At 39.0% G+C, this 22,806-nt stretch overlaps 1 protein-coding gene across 2 annotated transcripts in view; it reads right to left on the reverse strand.

The window, feature by feature from the left end:
• CAMK4 (calcium/calmodulin dependent protein kinase IV) overlaps nt 1-22,806 on the reverse strand; it is a 155,978-nt gene that overhangs the window by 56,974 nt on the left and 76,198 nt on the right. Inside the window, exons 3-4 of one of the 2 annotated variants that reach the window (XM_033086618.1) lie at nt 12,750-12,812; nt 12,123-12,205 (exon numbers count right to left, since the gene is read on the reverse strand). In XM_033086618.1, coding sequence (XP_032942509.1) covers nt 12,123-12,205; nt 12,750-12,812 — 146 coding nt within the window. The remainder of the gene's footprint in view (nt 1-12,122; nt 12,206-12,749; nt 12,813-22,806) is intronic. The other variant, XM_033086619.2, reaches the window with a different exon arrangement.

Consider the following 22,806-nt stretch of genomic DNA (forward strand, 5'->3'; position numbering starts at 1 on the left):
AGCCCTTCTCCTGTTTTGGTCATCTGTTTGCGCCGTTAGGGAGAACTTTACTGGAACTTATGACCATAATGGGAAAATAAAATAAATCTTACTCACTGAGACATGATATTAAGCTTTAGCTTGAAGTATAGGAAAGAGGTTACAAAACCCTCAACAATAATCAATAGAATGCTACATTGTGCTTGAAGGCCAGATAACTCCTTAGCCATTTCAGGCTGAATTATCCTCTTCTGTTAGATTACATTGCAAGACCTGAGCCCCAGTGATGCTTATGCTTAGTTATTCATTTTCCCAAATACACTGGCTTAGCTTCCTCCTCCTATTTAATTCAAATGAAGTATTTAGTGTCAGTCACATGTACCTGTCTGTAGCATCCCCCCTGCCCCATGCACCGAGTCCATCAGGTGCAGGATAACCTTGTGAACCTGACCTCAGAAATGTATGAGACAGGTTCTAAGGCCTAAATAGCATTTAGATTACTCTGTTTTTTCAACACATATCAGACTAAGATCAGAGAAATATGAAGTAATGCAGTTACGATTCAATTTACATTTCTCCCTTAATAAAAAAAAAAAATCTCTTTTTACAGTGTGGTACTTTTCTATTTTTTTTAAACACATAAATCATGGAAATGCAAAAATAACCTCTTAAAGGCAGTCTACGGCTTAATATTTTCCCCCAGTCATCAAAATCAAAGAAAAGAGGAGCTTCCTGAAAATGCCGAGCCAGTGTTAATTACCTGACCATTGGAAACAAGGGAAAAGCCAGAGACACAAGACTGCCCTCTTGACCTCAAGATGATTCCATGCTGACTTAGACAACAGGATAAGGATAGCATGCTGCTCTCATTATTTATATTAAGCATAGCAGAAGAAGCACACAGATCTTGTAGATGAAGCCTTGTAATTTACACTTTAAAATAAATAAATGTACTGAAGCGTGGGCCCGTAATTCTAGAGAGCAATAAAAAACAACCGTAGAAATATTGTGCAATGCACTGGACCCATCTGCTAGTGCTACATGTGAATAACATCCACTGATAAGCCAATTACAGATTGCGTCATACAGAGTTGCCTTTTCAGTTTTCTAGGAGTCTAGAATTCATACTTACTGAGAATAGAAAACTTACTCTTAATTAATAATCTAGCAAATAGAAAACCTAATATTCTAATAAAAGAAAAAAGACATCCCTTTCTAAAGATGAATATCTATTTCTAAGGGCACTCTGCTTTAGAACTAAAACCTGGGTATTAGGCAGTAAGGAGGAGTATTGAAAGATTATCCTGTAGTTCAGGTCATATAGTAATGCTGAGGGATCATTTGCATGTTTATTTTTTGCATCCTCCCTGTGGTAGTTTACATAAGACAAATGGTAGGTGTGCCAGCAAGACTCCTACCTGAGACCAATAAGTCTTCTTTAAAAGCATTTTTTAAATTCAGTCTGCAGATTAACAATGACTCATTGCCCTCTTTTCTATAATGGGAAGCAAACCTGCAGAATTATTTTATTTCACTATGATTGAAGCGACCCCCAACTATTTATACTTAGTTTACAGGATGATTTTTGACAAAACCATGGGTAAAGGAAGACTAAGCCTTTGCTAAGGGGATGGAAAGCTAGGAAGAGAACCAATAAGGAACTAATTAATTATTCTCTTTGATATGCAAATGAACGAGCCAGGTAGGCCAAGAGAGTGCTGGAGAGCACTCTGTGAGGAAAACTGTGAGGAAGACAGCAGGGAATCCAGAACTGCTTGAAACCAGAAAAAATTGCTTGCAAAAACACTTAATTTGGTGCTGCAAGCATCCAGGAAATTTAAGATGGAACTACAAAATGAAGACATTCTAGAACGAGCAAAAATACAAGGCTAATTTGTGTAGGATCCCTTTTCCATGATTATACATGCACCTTTATTGAAATATGTTTTTATATGTCACCACAACTTTTAGCAGAACGTCTACTAGATAGACAGCAAGACAGAGCTCTCCCAAAGCACCACCTGACTCAGTTTTGTCTTTCCAAGCACATACCATCATATTTTAGACAAATCTGCCTCCTTCTATATAGGGGAGCAGGGAAATACTCCCCAGGGCCCCTACACACTCCCCTCTCCCAGTGCCAGCAGAGATGGAGCTGTCCTTTGAGAATAGCCACAGCCCCACGATGCTGAGACATATCCCTGCCTGCCTGCAGGGCCTGGGTACCCCACAGAAATCTGTGTTATTTTGCTATCTCAGCTGCTGCTGCTGCCCAGAGGTGGAAGAGCCTTGTCAAGGTGATGGGGCTGTAATAGATTCAGCAGTGAGCAAAACCACCCTTAGCATCACACTGCCCAGCAAGCATGTGGAAATGGTACAATGTGTTTCTGGGGACAAATACTCTCCTGTTGTGGCAGCTTCCATCATCAAACACATGTATGTCTTAATAATTTGCAGTAATCCAGCCTTTCCAGCATTTCTGTTCCTTATCAGCACCAAAAGTTTCCTTGCAGTACAAATTCTTTAGTTTTGCAGATGGTTTTCAGTGTAGACTGTACCACAGAATTGCAGCTCTTGCTATGTTTTTTATAATATTTCCATGTTGCACATCTTCATCAGAGTCTACATCTGCAGATGCACATAGTCTTACCAGCATTCACCACACCCCTGCAACCTCCAGTGTAATTTGGGAAGACCATGCAATGGATTTTACTCCTTTTGGGGCATTCTTCCTCTTACTATGCTTTAATTCACTGTATCTGTGTGAAGCCATGGAAAGCAGTGAGCCATATCCCAGTGAAGGGAGAGAGTTAGTGGCCACACCTGCTCTGCAGAAAATTTATTACAACTAGGGGAAAAACAGGAAGAGCACAGTCCTGCTAAACTAAACACACGAGTCCTGAAAGTCAATGAGGAAAGAGATAGGGAATCCCAAGGCATTATTTTAGAATCAATTTTCAGAGGAGTATTAAAATTATATTGATATCCAATTTTACACTTGACTAGAACACGTTTCTAGAGATTAACGACAAGCACATCAGGCAAGTGAAAATAATCGGTCTCCCGTGCTAACAAGTGAACATTTCATTGGAGAAGGAAAGGTTTTGGGGTTTGATTTTTCAAAGAGTAAAAAAACAGCTCTTTCCAAGTCCAGCAAGAGAAACAGAATTTGCCCAGCTGCATAGGTAGAAAAAGAAATCAAAACCACCCAGGAACCTGCTTTGAGTAAGGAGAGGACTCATCCAGTGCCAGAGGATGCTAGACTGGGCTAGTCACTGATAGCACACACCTCTGTGCAAGGTTGGCAGTGCCTTAAATTCCCAGCCAGCATTTGCTGCTGCTGTTACAGCTCTCAGCTAAGAGTTAGGAAGGGTGAACACCCTTCCCTTCTCTACAGAACCACTCCAGGCCTCTCCCTGTGGCAATGCCTGAAACTTCCACTGACCCTGAGACCAAAGCCTTTGTCTCTTTTATTTTTCATTGGTATCAGAATCGGTATTGGTGCAATGAATATTCCTGCATTTTTAAACTCAATGTACTCATGACTCCTGCTGATCAAGAAGATTTGAAATCTTACCACATTAACAAACTTACTTTTTCCCCCTCCATGCTCTACATGCACTACTTCTTCTATTCTTAGCTCTTCTCGTCTGCTTGCCTCCCATGTGGGCCACTCTACCCATCCTCCTGATTTGCCTGAAATGTGAGCAGGTAAAATCTGCTGCTTTCCTGCCATAACTCATATTAGCAAATGCACTTAGTTTTGTGATAATTAATGTAAACACTTACTCTAAAATTTGCAATATTTAGCAATCATTTATGTTGCCACTATAAATACTATTTCTCCACAATGTGGAGTTGGTAGCATTTGAGTATAAACTGAATTTAGAAACATATCATGTGACTTGCAAAAGTCCTGCTAAATCAACTTGGCCATCTAAGACAGTAAAAATTATTACACTTTATCAGTTTCCACCATTGTTTCGCTTTCTTGAAGCACTGTCTGTATTTGCTTTGCAGATCATCCTTTATGACTATTGTGACACTAAAAAAAGCCATCACTCTTTTTACAGTCATTTTCATTCTGCCTCTAGCTGGCTTTTTCCTGAAACCCTTGCAGTACCATCTTAGCTGTGGACTGTGTCATGCTACTTCATGTACAGTCTCAGGCAAGTCACTGCCCAGGATACACATAAGTTCTGCTCCAATGCCAGTGTGTGCTAACAATTTTAAAATTTTTTGGATTCTATATAATAAACGTTAATTTATCTAACATGCTTTGGTTGTCAAGGAGATTTTTTTCTGAAACAACTCTCTTAATTCTTATTCAAATTCTCATATTCAGTTAAAATGAAATTAGAAGATTTCTACAAGCTATAGTGAGACCGAAAACTAGCAGAAACAGAAAAAGAAAATTACATAGCTCTATTCAATGTGCTTTCCACAAGGGACACTTTCTCAAAGAATGATTCACAGATCTATTTGTTCTCATCTGTATTGAGGTGATTGGAAATCCTGGTTGCACTCATGCCTTTTTTTAGTTAAAAAAAAAGGTTTCTGTCATAAATATGTATGCATTTTCCATACTACAGAATTGAAGAATAATAAATATCTTTTAAAATAGCTCTAATTCAGAATCTTCCTTTTTCTACAACCATTTTCATATTACAGAGCAGACAAGATGTTACTGTCTCTAATGACTCAAAATGTCTGTCTCTAATCTGAAAAAAGATAATGAGAAATACTGACCTGGGTTTGGATCTGACTTCCTGTGAAACAAACAAGAAGTTTTTCTTCAATACTATGTTTAGAAATGAAATTCAGCACTGCAGTCATTCAGGAAAACTGTTTTTCCTCCATTGTTATTGAGCAAGATGCACTCTCTGATAAATGTGGCACGCAGGAGAATTTAGAGAGAAATTACGTATTTCTTACAGCTCCTACTAGGATCTGTTTGCCCCTCTTTAACCTTCTACTTCCAACTCAGCATTACCACAGCACCCACAGAATAAGACACATTCCCCTTTCAGGGGCTGATCTCAGAAGATATTTTTAAAAATAAGTCTTTGCTTCTAGAGGTTGTGAAGCCACAGTGCTGATGATTTGGCTGCAAGCTTCCCCCTCAAAAGTTTCTATGTAATTGGCTATGTGAGGGAATGCAACAAATGGAATTACTGAAGCATGTCTCAACTCCTGCCTGCTGAGAAGGGGCAAAGAGAAGAATCCCTGAAAGCTTGCAAAAGAGGCAGTGGCCTGGGTAGGGGAAAAAGGCAGTACTGAAGGCACCAATGAAGTGGCCCCGACAACAACTGCTAAGGCTTTTTTTTTGCATTTCTCTGGCTAACTAAGGGCCCCATGACATGGGTAAGATGTGGGAATGTGGAGGAAGACCAGTAGACAGTAACTGACATGTAGAAAACACAATGGAGGACAAAAGATTGCAGGAGCAAAGAAAATAGAGTCTTTCACAATCCTCTGCTGCATAAGAGCTGGCTATAAAGTTTGCTTTTAAGAATAATCACTTCTCTCTACCTGCTGGGGACAAGGCAAACAAATACTGGTCGAATTTACAGAAAAAATATTTTTCCTAATATTGGCATTGAATATAATTATCAGTCCGTAAAGTCACTGTAATAGTTTACATATAAGGCTACAAAGGTATTTAAGAAAAAAAAAGAAAACCATGGATGCCCAAGGATGGTGGAAAGATCATGCCTGAGTTCAGGTGACCCACCTACCCACTCCACCCCTCCACCAGTGCAGTTCCAGCTGCCATGACATTTTAAACACATCACCCTGGAGCTCACTCTGGCACATCACCAACTTCCTAGCAAGAGTGAACAACTGACCATTGAGCTCCAGAACCATCAAGCTGGGCACAGCTTGCATAACTCAGATTGTGCTTATATTCCTCTGTGTCACAATTCCCAAGAACATTCACGTTACCATTATTCAGTTCAAGATTATTTCAGGTTCACTTCTTCCAGACCTTCTTTTGTGGTCTTGGCACCACTTACAGTGCACTGGTCTGTGGTGCATTCCTTACAACTGTGACTAAAGGTTAACACTGAACTGAGAAGTACATTACCTAAAACATATTTGTTTTTCTGGTTTTCATTAAAAAATGTACCTAATTATCATCTATGAAAAGCATTTCAGTGTTCTGAATATTTAGGAAAACTGTACTTCTTCCTAAAATATTTTGACTTCACTTTACACTCCTGTCATAATGCACATAGCAAAAAAGTAATTAAATCCAAAATGTACAAAGCACACACATCCTAAGTGACTTTATAATTTCAGGAGAGGTGTTGAATCAATGAACAGAAGACACATCGTTAGCACTTGGCTCAACCAGGGACTTTCTGTATGCACATATATATGTTATATAGCTGTAGATTTTTTACCTCAACAGCTGTCAAAGCCTCTCTGCATTTCAATAAAATAAGAAGTTAAAATTTGTTAATAATTAAGGAATTCAATTATTCAATCAACTTTCTAATTAATTTAACAGGTTAATTTAACTCTCCTAGTTTTTTTCTACCATGCAGATTATGTATGTCTGCATTACAATGCTGAGGTTGTGGTAGAAAACTGAGAATACATCTGTCAGAGGAGCTAATCACAAGAACCTTCTGTATTAAAAATATCTAATAAACCAAAGAGTACAGCTTACAAAAGGTTTTCCCAGTTTCCAGAGTGACAGAAAATTAGGCACTGACCACCAAAAAAAGAAAAAAAAAAAAAAACAAAACCAAAAAAAAAAAAAAAAAAAAAAAACCAAAAAACCCCAAATTACATTGGAAAAGACTACAAATGAACATTAATGCACATGTCCTTATTCTGAAATTACTCGTTTTTATCATTACTGAAACTAAATTCTGGAGAAACCAATGAGCTACTAAGATATCAAGGAGCCCTTTTATCAGCGCTCTGTCGAAGCAGGGAGTCCAAAGGACTTCTCTGACCCCAGCTCATAAGACAGACAGACTGCCATAACATAATGACACCAGGGCACTGAAGCAAACAGAAGGCACTGTTCTGTCACGAGCTCGTAAAAGACTCCCACTTTGGTGACTGATTAATTCCTTGACTATTTTTGACATCCCTTAGCAATTTCAATTTCCAAAAGCCCAAACAAAAAGGTGTTCCTAAAGCCTGGGAAAGCGTCACTGTATTTTATCCATAAGAAGCAATAATTCCCACACCTCTTAAAAATGCAAGTTCTTTAGAGCAATTAATATTTTTGTTAATGTATACTATACAAAAGAAGAAAATATGAGTTTGAATGGACAGTTAGAGGAAATGACATGAAATTGGAACTGGAAGTAAGTCAAGAGACTGTCAGCTGTAAGTGAAATTTTTAGACATTGTTTAGTGCACTTAATAATAAGATGAAAAAAAAACCAGAAGAGCCCATGGTCAAGATGCCGAAGTGAAAACAGAAAGAATGTATGGATTGACATTTTTATCTGAAGTGGAAAAAATAAAAACTGTTCTTAGCAATCTGCAGGTATTTTGACTAAGAAGTTTAAGAAGAGTTGAATTTTTTTGCTGAAATTCGTATTTGAGAAAGAGATACACTGATGATTCAGCTGAAAGACAATAGATATGAATAAAATTTGAACAGAAAAAAACAACTTCAACAAAAGGTAGCCCATAAAAGACAAGATATCAGATTGTGCTTTTTGGGCTCACCATTGCTGGAACACTTAGAGCCTGATCAGAAGATCAACCCTTGGAGTTCTGTCAAAACACTGCTAGTTTAGATGCACATCATGCATGCCCCTCAGTTTTAAACACTCAGGAATGAAAGAGGAGGGCCAAGCAAACATCAGAAGTATGTCCCAGCACTTGGCTGGAGATGCAGTACCTATAAAGAGCTTTTATACCAGTTAATTTAGACTTGCTGAATTTTTCTCTCGGTCCTGGTAAATTCTTCCACTGGTCTGCTACTCTCTTTGGAATTCTCTGCCACAAGCACCTTGTCACTCCTCACTTGCTGGGTTGGCAAAAATCATGTACAATGGCAGTAAACATTCTAATTTACACAAACTTCTCCAGTTTTGAGTAGTTGTATGTACAGTAATTTCACGAATACAAGCCGCAGCAATTAGACAAAAATTTTGGTGGAAACCTGGAAGTGCGGTTAATATTTGGGTGCGGCTAATCTATGGACAAAAATGTGATATCTGCCCTTACCTAGTATCATACCAGTCCAGTCCCGAGACGAAATACTTTGAAATCCATGGTTTCCCGTTGTTCCGACGATGAACCAATCAGAGAACAGCTTATTGCCTGCCTGTGGATGGCGGCGTTAGTGAGGGGCGGGGGTTGTTATCGGGGTGAGTTACCTCGGCGAGTTACCTCGGCAGTTCGATAAAAGTGTGTGATATTTCTCTGTACTTTTTAAAGTGTTTTCAGTCTTGTGCGGCTGCGGGGCTGGCTGGGCTCGCAGGGAGAGGGCTGAGGGAGCTGCTAGGCTCGCAGGGAGAAGGATGAAGCGGCTGCTCGCCCTGCTGGGAGAGGGGTAGAGCAGTCGCTCGCCGTGCTGGGAGAGGGGTAGAGCAGTCGCTCGCCGTGCTGGGAGAGGGGTAGAGCAGCCACTCGCCGTGCTGGGAGAGGGGTAGAGCAGTCGCTCGCCCTGCTGGGAGAGGGGTAGAGCAGCCGCTCGCCGTGCTGGGAGAGGGGTAGAGCAGTCGCTCGCCCTGCTGGGAGAGGGGTAGAGCAGCCGCTCGCCCTGCTGGGAGAGGGGTAGAGCAGTCGCTCGCCCTGCTGGGAGAGGGGTAGAGCAGCCGCTTGCCGTGCTGGGAGAGGGGTGGAGCAGCCACTCGCCGTGCTGGGAGAGGGGTAGAGCAGCCGCTCGCCCTGCTGGGAGAGGGCTGGGGGGGGCCGCTCAGCTCACAGGGGGAGGGGCAGAGCAGCCGCTCGCCGTGCTGGGACAGGGCTGGGGGGGGCCGCTCACCCGCGGGGCTGAGCGGGGTGTCTGTGCCAGCACGGAGATGTGGCTCCGCTCGGAGCTCAGCCCGCGTGGCTGAGCGGCTGTTTAAAGGCAACGCAGATCCATTGGGAATGCTCACAAAATGACCACACTATTGTTCCTGTCTTTTTCGGCTTGTAAATAAAGGGTGTGTCTTTTTTCACTTGGAAACAATGTTTCCGAGGTCGGCAGTAAGCCAGTAAGCCCCGGCGATCCCGCGATTGTGTTACTAAATGACAACTTTGTGAAAGTTCGCAGCGAACTAAATTGCGGCTAATATTCCGGGAGCGGCTTATCTATTAACAAAGGCAACAATGTTGGCAACACACCGGATATGCGGCTTATAGTCCGTGCGGCTTGTATTCGTGAATTTACTGTATTGTGTTTGGAGTGGTATGTAGGGTATGACTTACAATATGATTTATGAAGTCTGAGAAACCGTTTTCTTTTTAAAAATACAGCCAAAATCCATCTGATTTGAGCTGTATTAACTCAGGTGTCAAACTGATACATTCACTTGAATTTATCTCCCTTCAGGTAGCACAATTGAAAAATTGTCATAATGAGAGTTCATTTTAGCAATAATGTGGGTGATTTGACAGTAATGTTAAATATGGTGAAGAAAGTGAATAATTTCATTACCCAGAACCTTTAGTTACAATGGCACAAAACCAGCAGCACATCAACAATCTAATAGGATTCTAGAAGACTAATTGGATCTTGGATATTTATAAAACCTTCATAATATTTATTTATAAAGTCTTCATGATAAGAGGGATGTTTACATGGAAGAACTTACTCTTCTGCAGCTCAAATACTATTCAGAAGAAGAAGAATGGACATCTGGGATAGGAGAAAACTGGAGCAATAAAACAGCTGATATAAAAAGTAGCAGCATATTACAAGATTTAGCAGCCAGGAGAGCAAGACTGCTTGTGTAAGAGGCCCAGTTGCATCATTTGCTGATAGCTGATTGGAAAAAAGGGTAAGTCACTCCTCCAGAGTACAAAAGTTGCTTTGCTGTCTGTGTGTGGGCAGTGGTTTACAAATAAGGCACACAAGGTATTCCAAACCCTGGAGGTGGTCCCAGGACACACTGGGGTCTTGGTTGGCCACACAAGGCCTGGTCACAGGTCTCCCTCCCCATCTGACATAGCTCCTCTGCTCAGGAGGAGATATTACAGGGTCATTTTCTTTCTCCTGTGATGGGAATCATACAAGCACAGAAAAGGTGTGTACAAGGATTCTTTGTGAGGACATTTCCTTCATTCATGGTAAAGAGATGTAAGGACTGAAAAGATTAAGCACAAGAGAGGAATCTGGCCTAAGGCAGAAACCTAAACTTATCCTTCCTAAAACTCAGAGGGCAGCCATTGCACAGCACAATGCAAGTGTTAATCCTTTATCCCATCCTAGGAAGGGGAGACAGCTAATGTTTAATTGGAGTTGCTAGCTCAAAACATCTTGGTTGAGTATTTCTGTTTAATTATTTTTAGTTTAAGGTTGAAGAGTGAAGTAATATTCCTATTCCCAGATTAAGAGCTGAAAATATTTTAATATGGTTTCCTGTTTCATTGCTTGTTGGGTCTTTTTCCAAATCACAGAGGTCCGTATTGACAAAGTTTCCAGTTCTTTTGCACATGGAGCAAAGGAGGATGCAGAGTGCAGATATCCACAGTACTGATGCTCATCTACAACATCACAAGGGGACCCTGCAATTCTACTGGGCGACTTTGCTTCTGGTCAGAATGCCTGACAGCTGGTCCTAGCTGTCCAAACTATTGGATTAAGCATACAATCTTTTTGAAAAAATTAATCTGGCAGTTCAGATCCCATAGTCACTGAGTATAGATTATAGAATGTTGAAATTGTCAGAATATTAAATCCTGGTTTCATCAAATAATGCAATTCCCCATCCTGGACCCCATGAAGCCTTTCCTCTTCAGTTCTTCTACTACACAGATGGTTGCTATTCAGGAAACAATAGTTTCACTGGATTATTTGTGTTTTGCCTTTGCAAAATGTCGTCAAAGACTCCTGTAGAGTATCCAGTCCTCCTGAAAATGACTGAATGTGAAACCCCTGCAGATATATAAAGGGCTACATGAAAGGTAAGCCACTTTGATCAGGGCCCTCTCCAGCTCGGGACTGGGCCCTCACTGGTGCTTTAACTTGCAGCATGTCTCTCCTCATTCCTGACTGAGTATTGAGAGAATAATCACTTCTGTTGAACTTGGGATGCCACAGGAGCAGTTGCTTTTGTTCTTGTTGCTCAGAAATAGTTCTTGTCAAGTTCAAAGGTATGATCATGCCATAAAAAAACCCTTATGCTTTTGTTTTTCCAAGTGAAAGACACTTTCAGACTGAATATTTGATATGTATTTTTGTAATATACCTCTATTATACTAAACTTTCATTACAGAGCAAGGAAAATCAAACAACCTGTCCTTACATGAGCTAGGTTTCACTAATGTCAGTAAGTTAATTAATTTACTCAAGCCAGTATCAAATGTTTTTCTTACCATCGCTTACTCTAAAAAACCCAAATCCCTACCAATAAAATGTCATACCAACACTATTACAGAATCATCTCACTTTATGCATATACACTTACTCCAGAAGCATTTACAGCCTCGTGAGCAAAACCTGCAGAACGCAATAGCAGTCTTGAAGAACCTTTCCAGCAAAACCGGATGATCATAAACACAGTGAATACGAAAGAAAATTTCTTTCTTGATAGTCTACTTATAAAATTTTTATTTGACATAGCACTATCCCCCTGGTAGGCTGATTGCCACCTAAGATGTTTTATGATGACCTGTCAATGAGATTTCACCAGTTTTCCTCATCTTTTGTCTGCTCTAACACAATTGATGCTATGTGCTGCTGAGCACCTTTCCTTAGTTTCCTTAATTTCCTTAATTTCCTTAATTTCCTTAATTTCCTTAATTTTCAACTTTGTGTTGTTTTTTTTCTCCCCCAAAAGTCTCCTGATAATTACATTTCCAAAGGCACTTTAAAAGTTATTTGCTGCAGACATCAATAAATTATATGCTGGTGAAATAATTCCAGTAATTACTAACACAGGGTTTACATACAGAGAAAAAATTTGAACTCCAGCATTCCTTGGGAAGGAAGGTACTGGGAGAGGTATGTACCTTACCTGTCAAATAGTTCTCCACCAGTGACTAGCTCCAGAACAAGACTGATTTCTGTAGGGGTCTCAAATATCTCCTTCAGTTTTATCTGGTAAAAGACAAAAAAAAAGGTATTTCCTTTGCTTATTTTTATTCTTGCTGAGCACATCTGAAGGTCAACAGTAGAACACATACCGCAGCTGTGAGAGTTACATTTTTCTCTACCAAATTTTTTACTAGTTTTTTTTGGGTTGTTTTTGTTTTGTTTTGTTTTGTTTTGTTTTTTTAATTTGTTTTTTATTTTTTTGGTTGTTCTCATACCTCAGTAACCTCTGTGAAATACAGGAGTTTAAGAAGCTGTCTACCAATCTCTCAAAGAAACCAGGTCTGAAAACACCAACTTCTACTTTCATTTACAGAATTTCTTTCACATAGTTTCTCACTCAACTCTGTAAGAACATCAGCGTTTTATCTTAAAATGGAAGTATAATTCAACAGATGATGATTAAAAAGCTGCTAGCATACCACGAAGAGAGCCCAGACCTTTAATCCAGGCCTGTACAGGTGAACCACAACAGTCTTCTCTCACAAACAGAAAGAGTATTAAAAGAGAAGGAAACAAATATGGAGGGAAAGAACATAGCTAAACTTACAATGTTGGGATGTGAAAGGCGAAGAAGAACTCCAATTTCAGTGCGGACAATTTTCTTGTCTACCTGGTTAAAAGTGGGGAGGGAAAAAGGGAAAAAAATATTTTAATGTTCAGCACAGAAACTTCTGGATGAATCACAGGATGATACATATGAATAGCACTTGTAGATCTCCCAGAAGAGTGAGGTAATATGAGACACACAAGTCAAACATACTGTAAAGAGAAATTTTCTGTTAACACAAGATGGATACTATAACAGACAAATGTCCATCCATCAAAATGATTACAAATATGCATGTGAGTCACATAAGAGGTACAATACAGAAAGGTGTCTGTGAAAGGTGGGAGAATTCCGATTTTTACTCAAGTTCTGGCCTTGTCTATTGCTACTTATGTTTGTTGAGTTTATGCTAGGATAGCTTTCTTTTGACACACTGTCCATCAGCTGTGCTGGAAAAGATTTCTGCATGATAGGATATGCTCATCAAAGCAGTGTAACATACTGCTTAGAACAAAAATGTGATACAAAGGTCAAATACCTCCAGCTGCAGAGTATAAGATTTAACCTCAATTTGCTTTAATTATTTCTGACAGAAGGATCTATTAATTCAAATTATTGGTTAAACCTCTGAGAAGATTACCCATTCTCTTTTCAAACTGTAGTCTTCAACAATCCAGGCACAACTTATGTTCTTGGAGGACATCAGTCATTTCTCACAAAAAATGCAGAGCTAGGGAGTATTTTGTTCAGGAATGAAAACTGCAGCCCTCCTGGAACTAGAATGCTTAGGCAAGCAAGAATGCAAAATGTTTGTAAGCAAATTATGAATGCCTTTATGTTTCTAAGGTAATTAAAACATTTATGAGGAAACTATCTGGTTTGCAAATATCCTCCCAAACCCTAGAGAAGTCCTGCACTGATGACTCAGGGGATTCTGAAATGAATGACAGTCAGCAAATCACTGTGCAGTTCAAAATTGATGACATACATGACATCAAGCAGAACATTTTAAGAGGAATTTGCACTGGTTTTTTTTTGTGTAGGCTTTTTAACAAAGTTAAGTTTTGGTTTTTTACATCAGGTGGGAAATGAATGGCAGTCATAATATATACATTTTTAAAGAGGACATAAAATTACCTTCAAATTCTTAGTGAAGAAGACACATGGGGTTTTTTTAATCACCTGAAAGAAAAGAGCTACTTCTCTGTAATTAATTTTTTCCCGCATCAACAAAATCCAAGTATCCGTTACATTCAGAACTCCTGGATAGGCAGAATTTGATTCTTCCCTTGTGTCAGTCAGGGATGATTCCAGCTTAGTAATGCCACAGTACTCTGACAGTGGTGTAAATGAGTAGAGAACTAGAGCCCTGAGGGTTTTCTTAGAACTTACTGCCATTCAATCTCTTCTAATGGTTCTGTCAGGAAGCAAAATGAGGCAAGAAAAACCAACTTTGAATAAATTCAGGGCATGTAAGAAGGAGCAGAAATCAAATATTGAAGATAAATTAAATATTCCATTACCTGAACAGAAGGTAAATAATATGGCAAATAACAAAATCTTCATGGAGCAAAGCACTTACTCTGGGGTCAAACCCAGGACCCTTTAAGCTTGTGACCAATGCATGCTTTATAAAGGTTCTTGCTTTCTACTCCAAATGCAAGTAACAAATGCTTTTTCCTGCTACATAAACACTGAGCAGTAGGTTTGAGGATAGGTTCCCACGAACTTTTCCTGAAATGCTGCTATCAGTAGCCTGTGGTCTTGCTCAGTTTTAATGTCTCCTTGACATAACTTTGGGTTACTTTAGTGAGTGCAAACATGCAGCAAAGGCCTCCAAAAGTCACTGTTGGGCAGCAAAGGGATTTTGATGATTCACACAGTAATGCATGTTGTGACTGTTTTCACACACTTTGCCCCTTAGTCAAGATCAGAAAAATTAATGTACAATTGTAAATGTGGACAGTGATATCCCCCAGGAGAGCAGATTAGACTGAAAAATTTACCTTATCCAAAAGCACTGATGCAGACTGAACAACCCACAGTTTTTTTTCCTGCAGTTTTGAAAATGTACGGAAAAGACTTCCCAAAATCTAAAGATGACTTATTTTGACATTGAGTAGTTACAAGTGAGAAACTACAGAGGCCTCCTCTTACCTTGCAGGTAGCAACTAATTAAGTGAAAGTATGGGCTAAGACTCAGTTTAAGGTTCTTGGTTTCACAGATATTTTCTCTCAAACTGTAGGTGAATTCCTCTGTGATCAAGTTTGTGACCTGACACACAACAGTAGACTTTCACACTTTCTCAGATGATGGTATGAGGAAAAGGTATCTCAAAATTTAAGATGATAAGATGCAATGGGAAATACGCGACAGAGAAACATTTAGGGCTATTACACTTTTATATGTAATGGCTATTGGTATAGATTTTACTACAGAAATGGGCCCGTGTAGATGATATGAATTGTTCCAGACTACAAACAGGGACATATTTAGTAATGACATTTCATTACAGACAGCCTATTTTATCACTTTTATTTTCTTACCTCCTCCTATGCTAAGGACAGATAGAGTTGTGTCAACACTTACCTTGTTTCAGCTCCTACCAAAATAAAGGGCCAAACCTGGCTTATTTTTAGTTTGAGCAGGAGCATCAGAAATGCAGCTACTGATATTGAACTTTCCTACCATCATCCTATCAAATAATTCCTGACAGAAATTATTTGCTAGGATGAGAGTCAGGCACCTCACTCTGGAGTGTATGTTGCTATAGTAACAATTTTTAAAACTCAGATAATTTAATCAAGATATGCCATTATCACAAATGTTTGGGCAAATTAAGTATGTTGGGCTAGATCAAATACAGTGGTATTTTATTTGTGTGTGTGTAATAACTGATCAAAATGAGGTTGCAAAACTCCTTATTTTGTCTCCTCTTTGGATGCAATTTAAATAGGCAGTACAGTGCTTGAAAACTCTCTGAGTTTTCCTTAAATTAGCATTACTCACAGAAGCATCAGTGAGATATGTGTGAGCATATTGCAGCAAAGAATAATGGGATCAGCAGAACTGTTATGTTTGTGAAGTGAAAAAATCAAATGTTAACTTTCAAAAGTTTCACAGTTCCTCTACTTTAGCAGTTATCATTCTATCCTTTATTCTTCACTTATAATCTATGCTAAATGGACTAGAATATGCTTTTGGTCAAATATTTCATCAGTATAATTTGGTTTCTACTTAAATGATTGCTTTATTCTGTGTGAAAAACATTACCTCTGTGCCAGGTCATATAAATGCCTCGTTCGGTGATTTTAAGGCTGATGCAATTTTACTGAGCCATATTTTCGGTATTTTCCAACATTAAATTGCAAGAAATCAAGAGGAATTTGCTGTGATAGACCTGCAGAGGAACAACCTGCTGTGGAACACCCATGTCAATTAGAGAAGTAATTTGACAGGTAAACCCAGGTTATTTATCATCCCTTCATTGCTGACCCTGCTTGAAGATTCGACTGTCATGGGCCAAAAAACCCAAACAAAGTTGTTAGATGGCCTATGATTATTAAAACCCAAATGTTCCTACAGATTACCTGTGGAGACACATGGAATGCTGAAATGCAGAAAATCTGCAAGTGCTGCGGCTTCCAGTGCTCCTCTAGCAAGCAAACCAGGAGCTGTGACTGTATCACAGATAAGCACCTGCATGCTGGCTTTAATCTAGCTGGATAAAGTACCTGCAGCAGCAAAGATCTAAAAGCCTGAACTTGGGAGCAAGACAATCTAGGAATGCTCCTCCCTTAATTTATAATAAAGCATTTACACTGAAAGAGTGATCATTCCTGGATTATTCCTAGTATTTGTCTGTCTTGTTATTTCACTTCAGTAGAATTAGGTATTTTTCCTCTTTTATAGATATATGTCTGCAATTACCGTGTCTTTGAAATTTCATACTGGTAATACGAAAAAGAGCACTAGATTTATATTCAGTGTATTTCTTATTTTTGAATTTCAGGTTATTTTGACAAGAGAAAGGAATGGAAAATTCCTTAATGTAAGCTGAGATTCTTCCATGTTTCCATGCCCCAAGATGGTGAGATGAAGTAATGCTAAAAACTGCTGAGATGTGAAAGTGTTGTTCCTGTGTGAATTAAATTAAACAAGAGAAAATTAACCACTTCTTTACACAGATTAATCCAGCTGCTGCTCTGTAGTATAGTGCCACCCTAAAAACAAGTGACCAACAGATGTTCTCTGTACCCTCAAACTTAATAGAGAGGAAAAGGCAGAGCACATTCCTCATCCAGCAAGTTCAGTCTCTGCTGTTCTCCTTCCTCTGGGCACATTTGCCCAGGTGTGACCACTGTGCAGGTTGGGTTATAACACCATGGCCAGGCAATGGGCATGAACAAACCAGTGCAGCACATCACTTGAGGAGCTTCACAGCACTGCCCACCACAGGGAGCCTGTTCACACCAGCTCTGTGCAACTCCTTAATTAATATCCCACTTCTTGACTCACATGAACACCTCTAACACGAGCAATGAATTCCTTATTGCCAGCAGGTCAGGTTCTGACTATGTGCTTCTCTGCACTTACAGGGATAGTGGTACAAGGCTTTATTAGCTTGACACTACACTATTAGAAGTGCTTCCAAGAAACAAAGTTTTATTTGCTCATACAGCAACTCTTCTGAAACCTAAACCTTTCTTTATTTTATGGCATCAGTTGCTAATTGCCATTTATAATTATGCCATTGTTTTGGCTTCTCACAATTAAGCTGAAATATTAAAACCTGTACAGACATAGGCTACACACAAGCAGATCCGTCAATTCCCCTGATAGTCTAAAAGATCTGTTCCCAACTGTCACAACTAAACACAGGAGTGATGAGTTATCCAGGCTCTCTTGAGAGGTTTGAAGAAAAAAGAAATAGGCTTGAATTTAAAGACTGAATTTAAATAAATCTTCACAATAAGAAAGTTCAAATAAGGTATTTTCTATGCAGTTTAAGGCTTTGCTTTTCAATTTCAGAATGTCCTGAATTAGAGGAATTCCAGTTTCTGCCCAGATTATACATTGAATATCTTCTCACCCGTCTTTCAGTCAACACTTTGAGGATAAAACACTTTAAAGAAGACTTCTGAATGTGTTGTTATATCTTGATAAAGATGGATAGTATTGAAATAATTTGATCTCATCTATATATCAATGCAAGATATAGATGTCAGTCTTCAGCATAAATGATTGAGAATCATGGAAGTTACAAAAAAGTGCTATGGGAGAAAAATCCCAGGACAAATGAAAATAGAGACCTATTTGAGACTTCAGACTTCTCTGAATTACTCTGGTGTAATTCAGTAATCATCACGGCAGTGGACAGTAGGTAAAAGCTGAATTTTAAAAAGCTGACCCTTCTGAATGAAATGACACATCATTGTTCCAACTAGGACATTTAATTAACAGATGCTTCAGATGATTTGATTCATCAAATGACCTTTTTTGAATGAAAATAACAGTTTCTTAAGTAAAGAATTCCTCCTATGTTTTAGTCACTGCTCTTGGTGGGACATTGTTTGACCTCAGCAAGGTCTGCAGCTCTCTCTTTGAAACTTTGAACTCCTAATGGACTAATCTTTAAAAATACCTGTTTGAAATAATCTTTTTTGTATTTTAAGCTGGCCAGACTATTCTGGCTCTATCTGCACTTAAGCAGATAGACACATGGGCTCCCTGAAGAGCACAATAAACAACTCAATAAAGCACAACAGCAACTGCACAGACCTGTAGTATCTTCCCTAAACTCAGCCTGGAGTTTTCACTGTGTAGGTGTGCTGGTTTGGCTGGGATAGAGTTTATTTTCTTCACAGTGGCTAGCATAGGGTTGAGCTTCAGTTGTTGCTAGAAACAGTGTGGATAATTTTATTATTGTGGATGTGTGGATGGTTATTATTAGTGTGGATGGTTTTATTATTGCTGAGCAGGGCTCGCACTGAGCCACGGCCTTTTCTGCTTCTCATTCCAGTGTACCAGGGAGCCATCTAGGGGAGCAGGAATTGGGAGGGGACATTGCCAGGACAGGTGACTTCAGGAGACCAAAGGGATAGATACTGTAAATCATGTGGCATCGTGCAAAGCACATAAATCTGGGGGACAAGAAGGAAGGGGGTGGAGAGATGATTCAGCGTCTTCCCAAGTCACTGTTTTGTGTGATGGGGCTTTGTTTTCCTGGAGGTGGCTGACCAAGCAACACAGCGAATGAATTCCTTAGTTTGCTTATGTGCACAGCTTTTGCTTTGCCTATTTAACTGCCTGTATCTCAGCCTATGAGTGTTCTCACTTTTACTCTTCTGATTTTCTCCCCATCCTGCTGGGGATGAGAGAGTGAGCAGTGCCATGGGGCTCAGTAGCCAGCTGGGTTACTGAGGTTACTGAGGATTTTTATTTTTACCCTACATAATTTTATATTATTAATGAAAAAGAAAAAAAAAAAAGGACTATTCATTATTAGAACAATTATTTTCTGCATGCATATCTGTACTTCAAATTTGAAACTGCAGTCCTTCAAGTGACGCATATTCCTCAGACTGAACACAATCAATGTGCCTGCATTTGTCCTGTCAGGTGATTAAAAAGTCCCGTAGCTGTTGGCTGCAAATACCTGGGTTAATAGAAGTGACTTATCTGTCTGCATGAGATAGGGCTGTTAATCTGTTAAGAGTAAATTGTTCCATCAAAGAAGCTGCACTACTGTTTCTGAAAAAAAGCACAGTACATTTGCAGGGAAACTATCAGATTGATACAGAAAATTTATGTGACTGTATGAACTTCAGCACAGTAAAACACACCCTGACACATCGTATAAACAGGCCTTGCATGTTAAAATGAATCTTAGAATACATGGTTTCAGTAGAAAAGGTGACAAGATGCAAGTAACATTACGCAAACCATTGTGAATAAGTTCTGCTAGTCACCCACATTAACTTTGTGGCATCATTACAGGGTGAATGGATGGGTTGAGAGCCACTTATGGCTTGCACAACACTGGGCATTTACAATAATATATTTTATGTGAGAGTACAAAACAAGTTATATGTTCATTAGAATATGCCTCATTATAGGCTGTGATCTAACTATATGACTAATTTGGTTGCTATTTCTTTCCATGTCTCATTAATACACAGATTTCTGCAAATATGTTAGATAATTGTTGAGCAGTTTATGCAAACAAATTTAAGCCTATTAGGTATTCATTAATTGCTCACTTCAGCTATTCACTATTTATAGTGTGTTACTGCCATTGTTACTGTTCCCAAAGCTGGGTGGAGGAGGACACTTCTAAGATGCAAGAACAATGTGTAAATCAAAGGTAAGCACTTCTTTTGTTTTTATCAAAATAGATGCACTTACGGTTCTATTTATAAATTTGTACTTATCATCTTCCTGTATATTCTTGCTTTTCACCTGTAACTGTTAAAAAATCGATGCATCCAGTATTAAATATCTTGGATGTACATTCACACCTTCCCTCTGAATAAACAAATTGCCACATAAAAATTAGAAATTGAGAGCTACTAGGTGATTGGACGTTTCCTGTCATGATGTACAAAATCACTCAGAAAACTGAGGAGCCCTCAGCTGCATGTTAAAAATCTGGATTACGTTACATCTGTTTATATCATTAGCCAAGTACCATGTTTGCTGTAAATTAAGAAATTTCACATGGATAATAAGTTGGTAGAGCTATCCTTTTCTCAATTCAACTTGTATGAGTTCACTGTTACCCAATGAGGGTTTGGTGCATCAAGGCTACCACTAATAATATAGTCTCAATCTCAGATATAAAATGTGATCAATGAAGCAGTTTTGTCTGGGCTGGAGTTAATTTTCTTCATAGTAACCTGGGGCTACATGCTGCACTGCTCCATCTATAAGCAGTTACATAGATGACAGATAGGGAAGGCTTAGTTGGGGTGCTGATGCTCAAATGAGGATATTTTTGGTCAAAATATTTCAGGTGGGATAAAAGCAAGACAATGTCAGGGGCAACTTAAGTAGTGGCCATGTCCTCTTCTGAGCCATCCTGAATCTCTCAGCCTGCTGCTCAAAATGACCCTTCTACTAGGAAACTTGAAATGCCTGGATTCCAGTCCATTCTTTTGGTAGGTCAGTCCCAAACACTGGTAACAAGGAGTCCTGAAGCAATTTCTGTGTTGCTTGATCCAGAACTCGTAATTCTACACTTACAGGACTCATAAACACAGACCACAAAACTACTTCGGATTTACAGGTTATATACCTTCTAATCTGAGTAACTAAGAAAACCAGTGGAGGCTGAAAGAAAAACAGGGAGGAATACCTTGCAGAAGATTTTCAGGGACTGAAAATGAGAAGTATTTTATATAACTGCAAGATGATACAGAGAAGCATGTAGAAATTATGAGATGGTTAAGAAAGTGAGGCAGACGTGAAAGCAAGCCTTTGTAACTAATCCAGAGAGCTTCCTTCTTAGATTAGAAACCATGAGCTGAGATTTTCTTGTTAGCAGTCCTAATTTGTTATTTGTCAAAAAATAACAGTATAATTTACAGAACTGCTTTTGTTCCTACATCTCTCCAATGCCAGTGGCGGATGTCTCAACTATATTAATGGCTGCATGTTAACTTACCTCCTCTGCCAGGAACTATGAGTTGTGTTGGGAAAAAAAGGACAAGGGACTGAACAGGCTGAGAGCAGAAGGAATATGCAATGACTTCTGTCCCCAACAGGTCACCCATGAATTCAGAGCACAAAGAGCCACAGGGTGCCTTTCATATTTGATCCTGTGTTCCCTGGTGCTTCATACAATTTAAGAGTAGATGGAGGAGATGCTGAAAGGGGACAATTGTAAGCTATGTAGACCTGAACCAGAATAGGTGAATATTTGAATTTCAGGAGACTTTATGTCTCCCTTTAAGGCCAGTGAAGAGACATGCAGATTTGGCAAATCGCACAATACTTGACCTAAAACCTACCTCTTGTGCCTATTTGGGTGCAATTTTGGTATTTCAAAAAGAAGAAAAAAAAAAAAGAAAACCAAAACTGCGATCTCAATTGAAGACCCCATAGGTATGGAGAAGACAGATTTTACCTGAGAAGTAAAGAATGCAGGGGGTAGTTGATGATGTGCTAGGAACTGTGGTACCAACTGCCTGGATTCAAACACTTTACAGATCTAGCTCCTATGGTCCTCATCCATAAAACACGGAAATGCTAATGCATGTTCTCACTGTGGTGTTGCAGCTGCAACACAGTAATAGCCAAAAAAGAATAGCTGAAATTAGTTATAATGGTGAAATTAATTGTTTTCCTGGACTTCTGATTAACAGATTTATGCTTTCTTATTTCTGGGAATTAGGGATTTCATCTTGAGGAATTATGACTTTTCTTATAAATTCTTGAAAGCCATATCATGGAGTTATTTTGATTTGTATTTTCTTATATTTTTACATTCAAATCCAGTATCCACTCTATTTACTACTCAATCCAGAAACCTACAATGATTACCATGCTATTTCTTCTTGTAGCACTATTCTTTTATCACTTTAAAAAGGGATGAAACCTATATGAGTATTGTGTATTTTGCAGACAAAAATCTAAATTTATGTAGATTGCTATTTATGAGAGTGCTACTTAGAAGCCCTCACAAGTTAGCACATCAAGTAATAGTTGCAATTCTAATAAAAATTTGAAATCAGAATTGTCTCCAACAAATTGTAAAAGAGACTTGAATGTCACAGGACTGAAATACAAAATAATCATCTTATTAATGCCATTTCCTGTTAAAAGCTTCCAGCTCTTTTCAACTGTACTGAAGACATGCCTGGGTGGAGATTGAAATATCTGCTTGCTAAATACATGCAAAGTGTAAAGGAATAGCTTGCTGGAAATGAAAAGTAGTATTTGAAGACTGCATAAAAAGAAGGGGGAAGAATAACAATGGAAGTGGGATGGGTTTTTTACATTTGTATGAAAACAAGTTATTAGTTTTTTTTTTTTATTTTTTCAGAGTTTGGGTTT

The sequence above is a fragment of the Catharus ustulatus genome (assembly GCF_009819885.2).
Source record: "Catharus ustulatus isolate bCatUst1 chromosome Z unlocalized genomic scaffold, bCatUst1.pri.v2 scaffold_29_arrow_ctg1, whole genome shotgun sequence".
In the NCBI taxonomy this organism is placed as follows: Eukaryota; Metazoa; Chordata; class Aves; order Passeriformes; family Turdidae; genus Catharus; species Catharus ustulatus.